This window comes from Eleutherodactylus coqui, chromosome 3 (assembly GCF_035609145.1).
Source record: "Eleutherodactylus coqui strain aEleCoq1 chromosome 3, aEleCoq1.hap1, whole genome shotgun sequence".
NCBI classification, from domain to species: Eukaryota; Metazoa; Chordata; class Amphibia; order Anura; family Eleutherodactylidae; genus Eleutherodactylus; species Eleutherodactylus coqui.
Genome location: NC_089839.1, coordinates 17,326,038 through 17,342,945, shown reverse-complemented (window position 1 = coordinate 17,342,945; position 16,908 = coordinate 17,326,038). Strand labels below are relative to the sequence as shown.

General features: G+C 46.3%; 1 protein-coding gene across 3 annotated transcripts in view; it reads right to left on the bottom strand.

Annotated features, from left to right (window-relative positions):
- Positions 1-2,500: 2,500 nt before the first annotated feature.
- Positions 2,501-16,908, bottom strand: part of TAF1A (TATA-box binding protein associated factor, RNA polymerase I subunit A) — a 36,765-nt gene continuing 22,357 nt past the window's right edge. For all 3 annotated transcript variants that reach the window (XM_066595195.1, XM_066595196.1, XM_066595197.1), the window contains 3 exons: positions 14,295-14,418; positions 7,365-7,519; positions 2,501-5,250 (listed from right to left, as the gene is read on the bottom strand). In XM_066595195.1, coding sequence (XP_066451292.1) covers positions 5,144-5,250; positions 7,365-7,519; positions 14,295-14,418 — 386 coding nt within the window. In that variant the 3' untranslated portion in view covers positions 2,501-5,143. The remainder of the gene's footprint in view (positions 5,251-7,364; positions 7,520-14,294; positions 14,419-16,908) is intronic.

Below are 16,908 nucleotides of genomic sequence, written 5' to 3'. Positions count from 1 at the left end.
AAAAAAAAATTAAGTTTAAACAAAACACAATGGGTACTACTGCGCTGGCACCCGCCCAGAGAATGAAAATATTTAGTGATTTATTGCACACGGCGAACACTAAATTCCGAAAAAAGTAAAGCCAGAAGAGTTATAATAGAAAAGAATCCAAAAGTCACACATATGCCACAATGGTACCAACGATAACTCCTCCTACAAAAAACAAGCCCTCCCAGAGCTCCGCGGCTCCGTGTTTTTCTTTAAAAAGTAGTAAAAAAAAATAATTTTGAAAATTAAAAAAAACCTCTATAAACGTCATATGGTAGTAGTCGTGCCGATCGAGAGAAGAAACTAATTGTGTTATTTTTACTGAATGTAAACGCTGTAAAAATAAAACCCAACAAACAATGGCGGAATTTGACGTTTTTTTTTCCCATCTCTCCCCCAAAAAAGGTAATAAAGTTCTACAACACATTATATGTAGCCCAGAGTGCGGCCATTAAAATATACAACTCTTCCCAAAAAAACCCAAACCCTGACACGACTACGTCAAGAAGTTAGGACTCTTGCAACAATGAAAATCGCTTCGTCTTTAAGGCACAAAATAGGCCGGTCACCAACAGCGCCCCCTGCTGCCAGTAATGTCCTCGAGTCTACAGATAGGATAGAAGCTTCATAGAAAAAGAGCTGCACTAATGCAAACATGGCCCCGCGCATCGGCTCTCTCCATGCATTACCTTTAAGTAGTTCACAGAAGCCATTTACAAGGTAATCGTGTTTTTTTGGACTCAAAACTGTAACATCCCTTTAAATACGGTATATTAACGAGCATCATCTTATTACACGTCACTTCTTTGAGTATTCAGGGACAACCAGTAATGTTTAAAGGGCCCCACCCAATTGCCATATCATCCCGTCTACCCTCAGTGGTTTACGGGAGAGTCGAGTACGGTACCAGCATCTGCTATACAATAGGCCTCCAGCAAACAGATAATGCTAAGGATCTGATAAATCAGTAGTATGAAGGGTCGTTCTTACAAATACGTCGTCTATATATCGGTCATATATTAGAAAGGCATCACCTGAAACGGCAGAGTAATGAAAACTTACCTAATTGGCGGCACGCATGACCAAACTCCAGACTATATCCTATACAGAACTGCTGACACGGCGCGACCAAAAGTCAAAGGACCTGAGGAGGTGAAGTCCAACGTCTCCACCTTGCTGGCCACCGACCCCATATTGGTTCCACCAGGGTTTCAGTTCAGCAGTTGGGACCACAATGATCTTAGTCCTAACTGTACCAATTCCAGTCAGACTGATGAAGGGGTTCTCAACCTCGAAACGTGCCTTTATTGCTGGCTGCTGTTTTTACCTTCTCTCGCCCTTTGACCGTTATGGAAGGTTGCGCCATGTCATCAGTTCTGCTGCTTCGTCATCCTACTCCTGCCCACTTTGTGGAGCGGGCATTTGGCTGGCAGCACCTCCATACTGTTTTATGTTTGTTTCTGTTTATTAGAGGGAAGCTACCTTCCAATAGGTGGCGCTGCAAATGTATTATTTCCTATTTCATATGGAGGAGATCGCGTCCGGCATGTTGGCTGCTTCTATGTATTCCATGCTATCTAGATAGAACACAGAAGTGCAGGAAAGAGCCCAATGATCTCGATGTAGAGTTATGGTTCCCTGTTAAAGGGGTTCTCCTGTTACTGGACATCATCCCTTTAATAAGCCCCCCTGTAGTACAATAATAAACTGAGTAGTACTTACCCCTCCGCCGCTGGCGGGATCCAGTATTTCAGTCTTGCTCTGGTCTTGGCGTTTGTTGTGACACCAGACGTAACCAGAAGTCAGTTGAGCGCTGCAGCGTTATGCCCCTGAACTCCTGGCACCATGGCACTCAGGGTGTGAACGCCGATGCCAGGAGTAAGAGCGGTGATGCTGCAATCTGATTGGCTGCATAGGTCAACTGACTTCCTGTAACAGCCGCTGTCACAGCAAACACCGGGACCAGAGCGGGGCTGCAGGGCTGGATCCCAGCAATGGCGGAGGGGCAAGTACTGCTCAGTTTAATATTGTACTACAGGGGGTCCTATTAAAGGGATATTGTCCGGTAACTGGACAACCCCTTTAAAGTGGATCACATATGTAAAATAAATTCCGTCCCCGATGGTTTTGTCAATCACAATACGAATCGCCACATACGTTTCTATCTGACCTCGTCGTCTTTATGTTCTGGGGTCATGTAATCAGCAAGCCCATCCTTCCTAGGTTCACTGTACTGTGTAATCACGACTGTTACATATAAGGACAGTGCGGTCCCCGGCACAGCGAGCACCACAGATGACAGAGAGCTGGGGAGAAAGTGCCATAGCAGGTGGGCTGTGTTTTATTTGCTCATGCACCACTCAGCCTCCATGTGCTGCTGTAAAGGCTCTCTGCTACCGTATGGATGGAGATGTCGTCCTCTAGAAACGGCGCCTCCTCATACCGCCGTACATACAGGATCCATAAAACTCAGTCATTTACTTAGAAAACATTTATTTATTCTATATGGCAGCCATACAAAAACAGCAGACGGCCCAGATGCTGGGCGGAGAACAGACAGAGCCCCGCAGGAGCTGCAAGCCACGTTACCAGGTACTGAATGGCACATTTCCATGATTCTGCTTGTGTGTCAGTCTTCACTGCAGATCTGCAATTGTATTAGTGAAGTAAGAAAATTAGCATTAACCCTTTCCAATCCACTGTCCTACACCTGAAGACATTATGATTTAAGGCTGTAGAGCTCCGATGTTGGAAGACGCCCATCGGGGTTCTCTTACTGTATATTGCCAGCCTCTCTGCTGTCGGAGCCTATCCAATGTGTCACCTCATGCAGTACTGGCTTTAGCCAGCAGATAGCGCCATTGTGTAACGGCGCTAAAAAAAAAAAAAAAAAAAAGAGTGAGCCCCCTAGGAAAACCAGGATACAAATTGGATTGGAAAGGGTTAATATGTATTTGTACAGGTGAGAAACTCGGACCGATCGCTCTCTTAACCCCTTAATGACCTGGCCTATTTTGGCATTGAGGATGCAATGATTTTTGGCGTTTTTTCATCTCTTTTTCAAAAGCCCTAGCTTTTTTATTTTTCTGTCGACGCGGCCGTATGAGGGCTTGTTTTTTGCGTGGCGAGCTGTAGTTTTTGATGGCGCCATATTTGGGTCCGTAGACTATATTGTAAAACTGTTATAATTATTTTTATAACAGCAGGGAGAGAAAACGCATCAATTCTGCCATAGATTTTTTTTTGGCAGCCTTAATCACGCAGCATGAATGACAACACATTTTTTCTGCGGGCCGGTACGGTTACAGCGATACCAAAATTCAGATTTTTTGGGGGTTTTTCCACTTTTCTGAATAAAACACCCTTTTTTCTAATGTATCATTTTTTCTAAATCGCTGCATTCAAAGTCCTGTAACTTTTTTATTTTTCCATGGGCGGAGCTCTGTGAGGGCTGATTTTTTGCGAGACAAGCCGTAGTTTTTATTGGTACCATTTTTGGGTACATATGACTTTTTTGATCACTTTTGTTGCGTTTTTTGGGAGGCAAAATGAATACAATAAGCCTGGGGTCACACGGGGCGGATTTGCCGCGGTTTTGCCACGGATTGCTGTAGCATATCCGCACTGCGGCAAAACCGCTGCGTTTGCAGTGCAATGCAGCACAAATGAGTTTTGGCAAAAAGCTGTCCTCACAGTGCGGATTTTTTTCCGCACAGCTGCAGTGCGGAAATGCAACTGCGGCGCGGTTTTAAAAGAAGCAGCATGTCCATTCTTCTGTCTTCTCCGCAGCGCTTTTTGTCCATAGACCTCTATGGACGCAGCTAAGTCCGCACCAAAATACGCTGCAAAAATGTAAAAAAGCGCTGCGGAAAAAAAACGCTTGCGGATTTTTTTCTTCTGCGGCAAAACCGCAACGGAAAAACCGCGGCAAAACCGCAACAAATCCGCCCTGTGTGAACCCAGCCTAAGCATTTTGCCTCAGTTTTTTTTTCTTTAACGCCGTTTGCAGGATAAAAAGCGCGTTTAATTTATTGTACGAGTCATTATGGAGACGACGATACCAAATATGTGGGATTTTAATTTAAAAAAATAAAATAAAATTATGCTAATGTGGGAAAAAGCACAAAAAAAAGTTTGTTTTTTTAACATTTTTCTTTTTACATTTTTTGTAAACACTTTTTATGCCCCTGTGGGGGACTTGTACAATAGCAGCTTTGATCGCTATGATAAAAAGTCATTCCCGTCCTGCAATGCCTTATCGCTTGTATTAGCGATCATAGGCACTGCCAATGCAGGATGCCTGTAGCTGGCATCCTGTTGCCATGGCAATCCGTCGTTTCTACCAGGAACAGCGCCACACCTGTTAATAGGCTGTACCTGGTATTGCGACTCCGTTGAAGTAAATGGGGCTAACCTGCGGGCAGGTGTGACTGTAGTTAGAAAAAAACAGCCATGTTTTTTCTAATTAATGCAGAATGAAAGGTTCTACAATTTTTTAAAACATACTTTGCGTTTCAACTCTTCACTGTTATCAAGACCTCTGCTTGCTGTCAGTGAAGGGAACATTCCAGTTTTTTATCCAGAGGAATAATGTCTGTGCAGACCAAATGTGTCTGGCGGCGGACGGGTCGCTACAAATGTACCCAGTGCACCAAGTAGTCTGGATTCCAGGCGGGTTCATGTTGCCTGCACTGATACACTGTAGCAAACCATCAGAACAGTAGAGAGATTTGTGATACTAATATATTTAGCTGTCGAATCCTCAGCTTAAAAAAGTACTGAGTTCAGGGCAAGTTTTCAGCCTTTGTAAGAATATTGCCATTCACTGAAAGCAAGCAGAAATCTTGAAACCGGTGAGAAGTGGAAACAAAGTAGGTCACAAAGTTGCCAAACTGTTTATGATGCAACAATCTAACGCTTGGAAATACAAAGTGAACCCTACAAATAGGCTCATAACAAGATCCCCCATATGAGGGTTTAAGGTGGTCCGGGCAGTTACGTACGGCGGGTGCAGCCATTATTATGGTCCCTAATACAATGTAACTGCGAAGCTGTAATCTCAGGCCAAGTCAGCCCCAAACCGCCGCCTCCATGACATCATGTAGCAGCAGCTCAGTTATCGGAGGTCTTCATAGTTGTGCTCATTAACAAACTTCTGCATACGAAGTAAGCTCTTCGGGTCATACTTCTTGGATCGACATACGAAGGCCAAATAGACGCAACCTGAAAGAGGAAGAGACGAGAGTCATTCTAGAGCTTGCAAAACAAGAATGTGGCGCAAAAGGGAACAAGCGGCGATGCGTTCAGCGATCTGCCTCCGTCCCGCAGAAGTGAATGGCGCAGTGGCCACTCCATTCACATGAGACATACGGGTGCGGCGGTCTCAGGATCAGCTGGACCCCCAGTGATCAGACATTTATCTCCGATGCTGCAGGAAGGAGGTAAAGATCTTTAATAGGAAAATGCACTAAAAATGGAATACGTCGGCTCGAACATGGCGTCCAAACTGCAGGCAGCGTGTTGTAGAGCAGGAGGAGGCGGGAAGAGTGATGGGAAAAGACTCAGTATAACTTGTGCTTTAGGCCTCATGTCCACGGGGAAAATCAGGCCCGCCGCGGGTCCTCCATGGAGAATCCGCAGCGGGTCCTCCATGGAGAATCCGCAGCGGGTCCTCCATGGAGAATCCGCAGCGGGTCCTCCATGGAGAATCCGCAGCGGGTCCTCCATGGAGAATCCGCAGCGGGTCCTCCATGGAGAATCCGCAGCGGGTCCTCCATGGAGAATCCGCAGCGGGTCCTCCATGGAGAATCCGCAGCGGGTCCTCCATGGAGAATCCGCAGCGGGTCCTCCATGGAGAATCCGCAGCGGGTCCTCCATGGAGAATCCGCAGCGGGTCCTCCATGGAGAATCCGCAGCGGGTCCTCCATGGAGAATCCGCAGCGGGTCCTCCATGGAGAATCCGCAGCGGGTCCTCCATGGAGAATCCGCAGCGGGTCCTCCATGGAGAATCCGCAGCGGGTCCTCCATGGAGAATCCGCAGCGGGTCCCTCCTGCCCCGCGGACATGAGGCCTAAAATCAGAATAAACTCACTTGCTCCGGACGATGCGGATCTTCCTTCCTTCGCGGCCGGATCTTCTTTCATCGTCCCGGCGCTTGCGCCGGGCACATCCGCCGAGCCGAAGAAAGAAGATCCGGCCACGAAGAAGGGAAGAACCGCATCATCCGGAGCAGGTGAGTTTAATTATGGTATGGGTGTTCCGCGGATCCGGACGGCTTCCATAGCCTTCAATAGAAGCCTGCGGGAGCCGTCCCCGCGGGAGACCCGCACGAAAATGGAGCATGTCCATTTTTTTTCCCGCACGCAGATCCGCACCTGAAGGGGAAAAATAACATCCGCAGATATTTAACTACCTGCGGGTGTCCAATGCATCCCTATGGGGCGCGGATCTGCGTGCGGGAAAAACACTGCGGATTTTAACCCCGTGGGCATGAGGCCTTATTCATTTATATCGCTGTACTTTCTGAGCTCAGTGGTCCAGTGGGCGGAGCCAACAGTGGACAACTGTAAATGCAGGGATAGCTGTCAATCCCTGATAGCTCCGCCCACTGGACTGTTCAGCTCAGAATGTGCAGAGGTATAAATGAATAAATTACTAATTCTACGGAATATTTCCACATAAACTGTATATCAATCTTCTCAGCTCCTCCCGCTCCACAACATCTGCTGAAGGGACAGCAAGTCCGAGCGGACTGCCTTAAAGAGACCCTGCGGACTATTAAAAAAATAGGATTGGTGCGATGCCGTAATAGAATTATCATCGTTATATACAATGGTATGCCACCCAAAAAAGGTCATAGGGGAGTAATGAGTAATCTATAGGTTCCCATGCTAAAAAAAAAAAAAAGTATAGCATGCGGAACAGTTCAGCAGATTTCACTATTCCATACACTTGAAAATAGGTATAGTGGCCAAACAGGAGTGTTTTTCCTACTACATGTAGTAAATAGGGACTTCTAGATCCGCGTACATCCACGATCTCCCACAAATGGTTTACGCAGGTCTCCCCACTGCGGAAATCCGCATGCGGCATCCGATCCACCCGTGGGCATGAGGCCCAATAGTTGTGCGCCTTCCAGTCACAATTTTGGTGGTGCTTCTGGACACCCATAGTGCAAAGAAGGACAACTTACAATAACTTCTATGAAGTGGTGTACTTTACCGGCTCAGGCCAAAGGGGCCGCACTCCATTGAGCACACAGTAATGTTATGGCATACCCTAGTGATGGGTTTAAAGCCCCTTCCCAATGTCGGCTTACACATCTCTGCATGACATACCCGGCCCCTTTAAGATCCCACCAACAAAAGCCTTATTCATTGCGAGTCTTGTGCGCTTCCTCAGATCCTTCTTGGCGTCAAACTTGGTAAAGTGGTACGACGGCCACCAGCTCTTCCGGGAGTTCCATGCCTCAAACATCCAAGACGTATGACCACTGTGAAGAAAACGACATCACAGATCACTTCGTTATCAAACGCAGAACTACATTTACGTCTGCATTAAAAAAGCCAAATCGCCTAAACGTGTGCAGCATGTAAACAAGGGGGTGCTACAGCTTGGCACTGCCATACATCGGTGGCACCAAAAGGGTCAGTCCAATCAAGGCAAAATATGTCTGAAGTTCCTGCGTTCTATCCAGGATTTTATTAATTCCCTCAAAGTTACAGAAACAGCGCCACTATGGTCCATGGTGGAGTCTGAAATTGCAGCATTTATCGGATAGGAGCCGAGCTGTAATACCAGTTATAGCCTATGAACAGAAGGGGCGCTGTTTTTTCCTAATCTCATAAAAGCTCTCTAATTGGTCTCCATACTTTTCCTCACAACATGAACCCATGTCAGATACAAGTATGCCGGTTACAGCTTCCCATAAGGACACACTACTCTCCTGAAATGCTCTGTGCCTCCAGGGATCTACATCCAGAGCGGTCTGTGGCCTCTCACTTATTGTTGTCCACCTCCAACAGGTCACTACCTCCCACAAAAGTTCATTTTCTTAAATACTCAATACTACGGGGGTCCTTCCTGCTCCTTCTGTTGTCCAACGTGGTCCATCAACTCTCTAATCCTCTTCTCACATGATGACATTGTCAGCAATATCCTCAAGAATGGACAAGTCACTTCCCATCACAAGATCAACACACTCCTGATCCGCTGCAGTCATCATCACTAGAGAGATGTCAAGCTATATAGTATTCTCCTCTAATCACTTCATGACACTGTCCAAGTCACATACAGCCCCGTTCTTATTAAAGGGGTTGTCTCGCGCCGAAACGTTTTTTTTTTCCATAGGCCCCCCGTTCGGCGCAGGACAACCCCAATCGATGTGTTAAAAAAAAAAAAAATACATATTACTTACCCGAATACCCACTCTGTGACGTCTTCCTTTTTCCTACTTCTTCCTTCACCAAGATGGCCGCCGGGATCTTCACCCACGATGCACCGCCGGTCCTTTCCCATGGTGCACCGTGGGCTCTGTGCGGTCCATTGCCGATTCCAGCCTCCTGATTGGCTGGAATCGGCACATGTGACGGGGCGGAGCTACGATGACCAGCTCTCCGGCACGAGCGGCCCCATTCACCAGGAAGAAGACCGCACAGCGCAAGCGCGTCTAAAAATGCCAGAAGAAAGCGAAATTAGACGGAGCCATGGAGACGAGGACGCCAGCAACGGAGCAGGTAAGTGAATAACTTCTGTATGGCTCATAATTAATGCACGATGTACATTACAAAGTGCATTAATATGGCCATACAGAAGTGTATAACCCCACTTGCTGCCGCAAGACAACCCCTTTAACATACATGAACAGAGGTCACTGCCTTCTGCAAGAATCAACCTATTACTCCTCTGCTGCTGTCATCATTTCTGAGATGCCTCTTGCTATATGGCATTCTCTCATCACCCACTTAATGAACATACATGAATAGATTGTCTTGTAGAAGGCAATGACCTAACTCCCTCCTATTCTGCGGCCATCCCCATTTCTGAGATGTCTCTAGCTGTGAGGCGTTCTCTTCTCATCCCCCTCATCACACTGCCCCAGTCACATTCAGCCCAGTTTGAATGAACATACATGACTGGACAGGTCACTGCCTCCTACAAGATCAACCCGCTCCTCCTCTGCTGCCGGCAGAAACATCCCCGACTATAAAGTATCTTCTTCTCCTCCACCTCATGACATTATACAAGTCATCTACAACCTCGTTCTCACCAACATACATGAACCGACCAGTCACTGTCTCGTCTACAGGATCAACAGACTCTTCTTCTTCTGCTGCTATTTCCAAAGACAGTGTCCTCAGGTGGGTAAGGAGGGAATCCCTTCTAGCCAGACCTCCTTCAGTCACCTACCGCCCTGTCCTAGTCAGCATACGCCGATGCACAGGTCACTGCTCCCTACAAGATCAACCTACTTATCTGCTGCTGCCCTAACTTCTTAGATATGTTTGGCTACAAGGTATTCTTTTGTCACCTACTTGAAGATGCTACAACCAGTCACATACAGCCCTATTCCCGTTAACATACATGAACACAAAGGTCACTGTCTTACGAGATGAACCTACTCATTTTCAGCTATCGGATCTCCTTAAAGGGGTTGTCCCGCGAAAGCAAGTTGGGGTTCAGCACTTCTGTATGGCCATATTAATGCACTTTGTAATGTACATCGTGCATTAATTATGAGCCATACAGAAGTTATTCACTTACCTGTTCCGTTGCTAGCGTCCTCGTCTCCATGGTGCCGTCTAATTTCAGCGTCTAATCGCCCGATTAGACGCGCTTGCGCAGTCCGGTCTTCTCCCTTCTGAATGGGGCCGCTCGTGCCGGAGAGCTCCTCCTCGTAGCTCCGCCCCGTCACGTGTGCCGATTCCAGCCAATCAGGAGGCTGGAATCGGCAATGGAACGCACAGAGCCCACGATGCACCATGGGAGAAGACCTGCGGTCCACCGTGGGTGAAGATCCCGGCGGCCATCTTCGCAAGGTAAGTAAGAAGTCACCGGAGCGCGGGGATTCGGGTAAGTACTATCCGTTCTTTTTTTAAAGCCCTGAATCGGGTTTGTCTCGCGCCGAACGGGGGGGCTATTGAAAAAAAAACAAAAAACCGTTTCGGCGCGGGACAACCCCTTTAATATACACAAATGGACAGGTCACTGCCTCCACAAGATCAACCTACTCCTCATCTTCTGCCATCATCATTTCTGATCTGTGGCTTGTGGTATAATCTCCTCGTCCACCTCATTACATTCCCCAGGTCACATACAGCCCTGTTCTCATTAATTTATATGAACAGCGAGGTCACTGCCCCCTACAAAAACAACATATTCCCCTTCTGCTGCGGTCCCCATTTCTGAGCTAACTCTGGCTATAATGTATCCTCTTCTCATCCCCCTCGTAATGCTCCTCAATTCACATATAGACTTCTTCTCATTAACACACGTGAACTGATGGGTCATTGCCTCCTCTACAGGATCAACCCACTCTTCTAGAGATAAGTCTGGCTATAAAAAGGTACTGCCAGTGTCACATACAGTGGTGGACAAAAATATGGAAACACCTTAAATTACATGGGATTATAAATCATATTAAAATAAAGACCAATTTTAAGGGGAGGTAATCTGACACAGATGCTGCCGGGCAAAAGTGAACATCTGCCCAAGCAACAAGGTTCCATTGGTCAGGGGTTTGAGCCACTCAGCTATTGTTACCAGCTGGCTCCCAAAACCACCCAGAGCAGCGCAAGAGGTGAAGTAAACACAAATTTGGCAGAAAATCCTAGCGAATCAGGTATCCAAAGTTTGATTAAAATCCCATGCATTTCGTTTGGAGTTTCCATATTTTTGTGACCCCCTGTATAGCCTGCTCTAATTACAATACATGTCGGCAAGGTCACTGCCTCCTCCAAGGTCAACACATTACTCTTCTAAAATACTCTATGCTGCTGAGGGACCTTGGAAGACACTGAGCATTTTCCACATGGGAATTATCAGTAACCGGTCAGTGAAGAGGACTACAAGTGTGATGCTACCCACGCAGAGACAATAAAGAACACAGATTTCGGTAAATGTTTGGCCTCAGGATGAAAACTCCATCGATTCCCATTTATTTCCCCATTTTATTATATTCACTGACTAATTTAAGTCATTTATAGAGACGATAAATGCTAAATGCTGTGGATTTCACAACTGAGGATCGTAGGGCCATGTGTGCGCCAGAATCTTCAGAGACGAGCCCCCCCCCCCCCTTCACTGCAAATATTTGGCCTTTATGCAAAAGTTCTGTGAGAAAATCTCTGACACCTTGTAAAAGAGCCGCTGCAGATTTTTACTTTACCGCCTCTATTCAATGGAGCTCCAACTTGGGTCAACTTCCAAGAATAGATTAGGCAATTGTATACAAAGCCAATCACTGAGAAACGCACAACTTGCCGTTTCTTACACGGATGGGCTATAACAGACGACCGATCCCAGCGCCAAGAGAAGAGTCTAAGAGAGACAGAAAGGAGAGACTCCAAAGTAGTGAAAATCGTATCACTGAGCAGTGAAAAACATCTCCTGGTCAGATGGATCCAGATTTTGTGCTGATGGAAGGTCAGAATTTGGCACAAGCAGCATGAATCGCTGATCCCTTCCTGTTCTCACAGGAAGGGATCAGCGATTCATGCTGCTTGTGCCAAATTCTGACCTTCCATCAGCACCTCCGTCTAATCTGCAGCAACTACAAGAAGCTTCCCGTCCACAGGGGCCGATATTCATGCAGTGCAATGTCATCACCTACTGGACTCTACACCACAGCGAATTTCTGCAGTTCTGAAAGCCAAAGGAGTCCAATGAGCTTCTAGATGGGGAGTAATAGAGTGCCGATGACCTGCACTAGCCCCATCACTTTGCCCAAGACGTCTTAGCTCATACAGGATAGGATTCCCGATTCTGTGGCATGCATGTACAAGGCCAGAGGTGGGATGCCAGGCATGTACAGCTATGGCACATTCTGATGCCCCTCAATAAGAGTCCTAGTTTCCTTAAGTGGGGTCCTGATGACCAACGGTTGGACCGCTACTATGTTGTTAACACACAAAGGAAACTTTACATATATCGCTACTATATATGCTGGTCTAAAGCCAAAGTGGCCAGGAGTGAAGTGTGCCACATCTATTAACAGGCGCATACTTCTTAAAATATTGGGCTCTGATATCTATGCCAGTCACGAGCGGATCTAGATTCCCACTATAATTTGCACTAGTAAGTCTCTCGTGTCACCGGGGCACATGCCCTCTTTCTTGCCAAGTGCCACACACCTTTAGAAAAGAGAAAAGTGGGGCAAAAATAAAAACGGTGACTTTTTACCCACCAAAATTGGAGGGATTTTCCCATTAAAGACATTGATTGCCCATCCACAGGATCGACCACTGGGACCCCAGCGATCCTAAGATTGGCACACCCAAATGCTCCATTTGAATGCAGCGGTGGTGCGCACGTTCGACTGCCGCTCCATTCATTTCTATGTGATGAAGAGGAAGTGGGGGGAAAAAAAAAACTGACTCTGGAGCGACCCGTTGGCGATTTAAGATCCGGAGTAATAAGGTTTATGGTATAAATAAAAACAATGGTGATCTATGAAGAACCGCGAATGGAACATTTTCATCAGACAGCCGGCTGTACACCGGATATTTTTTCTTGGAGACGGTGACCAAAAAGCACATTTCTGACGGTCTCTTTTTTTCGGACGACGTTCACCGTACGGAGTAAATAATGCATTAGTTTGATAGATCAGACGTTTACGGACGCAGCGATACCAAATATGTATTTTTGTTTTACTATGTAGATTCTTTTATTACAAATATGGCAAAAGGGTTTTTTTTAAACCTTTTTTTACTTTTTTAAAAATAATTAGTAAAACTCAATGATTATCTTAACTTTTTTTTTTTTTTTTTTTAGTCCCTGTAGGGGACAACAACTTGCGATGCTTTGATCGCTCCTGCAGTATGATGTGATACCATTGCGTTACATCATACTGCGATCGGACGGGCAGTCTATTAAGCCACTCCATGGGCATGGCTTGATTTTGCCAAGACAGAAGGGGGATTTAAATGCCGCTGTCAGACATGGCAGCAGCATTTAAAGGGTTAACAGCCGTGATTAGCCGCTGGCTGTAAGAAACAGCCCACGCCCGCGTTGTATGGAGGGAGATCGCCCTGCAATCTCTCTTCATACATACCCCGATGCGGCAGGACGTAAATGTAGCGGAAAGGGGTTAAAAATGTGAAAACCTTCTTAAAGGGTGTGTATACTTTTGCAACCAGTGTTTTTTTACTGCTGTGAAAGATCTGAAATAAAGTAGCTAACGGAATTTCTGTGTCGTTTTAAGTGTACGCAGCTCCTATGCAGACCTATGCGTCTCCATAGTAACAGACTTCATACAAACCTCGTGTAGTCGGATCCTGCTGTCATGTGACAATCCAATCTGCCCCTTTCTTCTTGCTACAATGGAGTATAAGGGGCACTTGGGTGCACATGTGGCTCGACTTTGGTTTATGCACTGCTCTGATGGGGCCAGACGTCAAACGGCAACGAGCGCGGTAAAAACATTTTTTTCCCGCTGCCTATTCACATTCCACCCACAAAAATGCAGATTTCATCTAGGAGCCGGTTATCACATCAGAAGTGCTTATTTACTCCCTTCTAGAATGTTCCGGGTCCTGCCAATGCGAATCTGATCAACAAAATTTAAAAAAAACGTGCCAACCGTGTGGCGATACCGAGCAATTTGCTTTTTCTACGAGACACCCGAGCTTCTTCTGGCTGGCGCTCCCTGTAAATGACCTGTCACACTTGGCTCCGTCTCCTCAGCTACGTTTACAAGACCTCTTCGCACTCACTTGAGCGATCTTAGAGAGTAAAGTCATTTTACATGGATTTAACACTTCCCAGTTGATATTCTGGGCGCACGAAGGCGACAGACGGATTGGATGCGGAATCAGAAATCATCTAAACGTCCGACGTAACAGACGTACGCGGAAAATAAAGTAAATCACCCGCCACTTCTTCACGGGGGATCCGCCTCAGATTTATGGAGGAGCCCCAGTGAAGGAAGCTAAAATCTACAACCGGATCCAAGTCAGTCGATATGCAAATCCGGGGCGGAAATCACAAGCGGTCTTAACACACCGAAGACGCCCCGCGTGATCCACAGCGCTCCGATATAGAGTACTTACCGGAGAAGACACTTCTTCAGCAGCATCGCCAGGCATCTCCATGACCTCGCATTCTGCTTCCAACCTGAGAAATCCAACAGATCGAACAAGACGTGCAGAGCGAGCTTCTGATCTTCTTCAGACTCTGTCAATACATCGGCAGAAGGACAAGTCAAAGGCCGAGCTCTCCGTGTGACCCGTTTAGAAGATAGCATGTCGGCTGGTCAGCATGGTGCAGCGCACCGGGGAACCACCGCCGGCCCGCACAGTGCAGCGCAATGGGAAGCCGACGCCATTAACGAGGTTCCGACCACTGTACCCACAATACACTGGTACTCTAGGAGTAACTCTCCTCCAGGCAGTCAGAGTTCACGGCTCTCACAGATGTAACAGAGCGCCGCACATCAAGCAATCACAGATTGGCCTCCATAGGAGAAACAGAGTCTTTTCGTGGCTGGCGGGAACATCTGCAGATCGGGTCTGGTTAATGTCTGACACCTTGTGGCATATTGTAGCGGTGCAACTGAAGGGTTTCCAGCACTAGATTAACCCCTTAAGAACGCAATATTTTTTTTCCTCCACAACGGTTTTATTTTTCCATCAACATGGCCATACATAGGTTCGCTCTCCGCACGGTCAGCTGCACTTATTATTATCGGTACAGGTTAATGTATACTTTTATTAATTTTTGAGGTTCAGGGTTAAAAAAAAAAAAATTTTAAAAATGTAAAAAAATGTAATGCTACGATTTATTTTTTTTCTTCTGAACGTTAACTATGCAGCATTAGAAGCCGCAACTTTTCTGCAGGTCGGGACAATTATAAGAATATGAAAAAAAAAAAAAAAAATTTTAAGGTTTTTCCACAGCTACAGAATAAAAACCTTTTTCGGAAAAATAATTTATTTTGGCATCTGCATTCAACGACTCGAAATGTTATTTTAGGTTGTAGTTACTATTGGCACCATTTTGGGGAACATTCAACTTAATTCATTTTGATTAAAATGAAATGCAATACAAAAAACAAGCGACCGTCTCCATGTAGTAATCAGCTGATGGAGACAGTAGGAATGAGGGGCTCCAACGAGCTTACATACTACACATAATTGGATGATACATAAGATGTAGGGGCTGGAGATGGGCTCGGTATGGGCAGGTGGAGAGTGAGGGATCCTATACAAATAGATAATGGTCAGAGATAAGCCGTATAGTGGGTGAATCGATATGGCTGCAGGGGGCGGTTGATTGCGGCTAGCAGGGATTGCAGTCAGTAGGTCAGGGAGCATGTTATCAGGCAGAGTGCAGAGAGGTTTGGTTTAGGGGATATGGTATGCCTCCCTGAAGACGTGTGTTTTTAGAGCACGCCTGACGTTTTGTGTGTCGGGGATTGCCCGGATAGTTTGGGTAGCGCGTTCCAGAGGGCTGGTGCTGCTCTGGAGAAGTCTTGGAGGCAGAAATGAGAGGTTCGAATTAAAGGGACTTAATCTGATTTCATTAGCAGAGCGGAGGGTGCAGGCTGGGTGATGGATTAAGATGAGGGAGGCAATATAGGGGGGCGCTGCGCTGTGGAGGGCTTTGTGGATGAAGGTAGCGAGTTTAAATTGAATTCTGTATTTAACGGGCAGCCAGTGCAGTGACCGGCACAGGGCAGAGGTGTCCGAGTAGCAGCTGGACAGGAAGATGAGCCTGGCTGCCGCATTCAGGATGGATTGGAGAGGGTAGAGTCTGGTGCAGAGGAGGCCGATCAGCAGTGAGTTGCAATAATCGAGCCGGGCGTGGATGAGGGCGACAGTGAGCGTTTTTAGCGTGTCTACAGTGAGAAAAGGGTAGATTCTTGAGATGTTCTTGAGGTGCAGCTGACATGTTCGGGCCAGAGATTGGGGTAAAGGAGAGATTGGAGTCAAATATAATCCCAAGGCAGCGGGCATCTCTATACTGAGATGGAGTGTATGTATGTGTATGTATATATATATATATATATTTTAACCAGAACACATTTTTCTAACCTTTTCTTATTCTTTATGCTACTTTCTTCAGTGTCCCTGTTGGGACTTGAACCAGGAAATCTCTCATCGCTCAGATAACACACCGCAACATTTCTGTAATGCAGTGTATTATCTCCGTTTTACAACTGACAGCCATGACAGGCCCAGAGGCCACTGTTTGCCATTGCCTTCCACCAGCCTAAACTAACCACTTACATGCCGCAGTTATCATTGACAGCGGCATCGTAAGTACACAAGGCCAGGATCTGAGTCATCTGTGATCCCGGCTGACCGGCTGATGTTACACCTGCGTTAGGGTGAAGGGAAGGGTTTCCATCTCTCTACAATGTTTTTGCAAGAGAAACAGAGAGAAATAAAAAAACGGGAGGGGGTTTTAAGAAGAAAAAACAAAACAAAACAAACTGAAAGGCTTCCATTTCGTCAGGTTTCTAGTATTGTTTTTGGACAGAAAACTAACACCGCGGACTGCGCTATTTTCTAGTCCCCCCCCCAAAAAAAGCAGAAAACTGGCGGAATGGAAGCAAATTGAAGCCTTCCCGTCTGCTTTACAGTTTATTGAAACCCCATTGAAATTAATGGAGGAAAAAAAATGGATCAATTTTTTTTCCATTTTATTTCAGTTTCTCTCCTC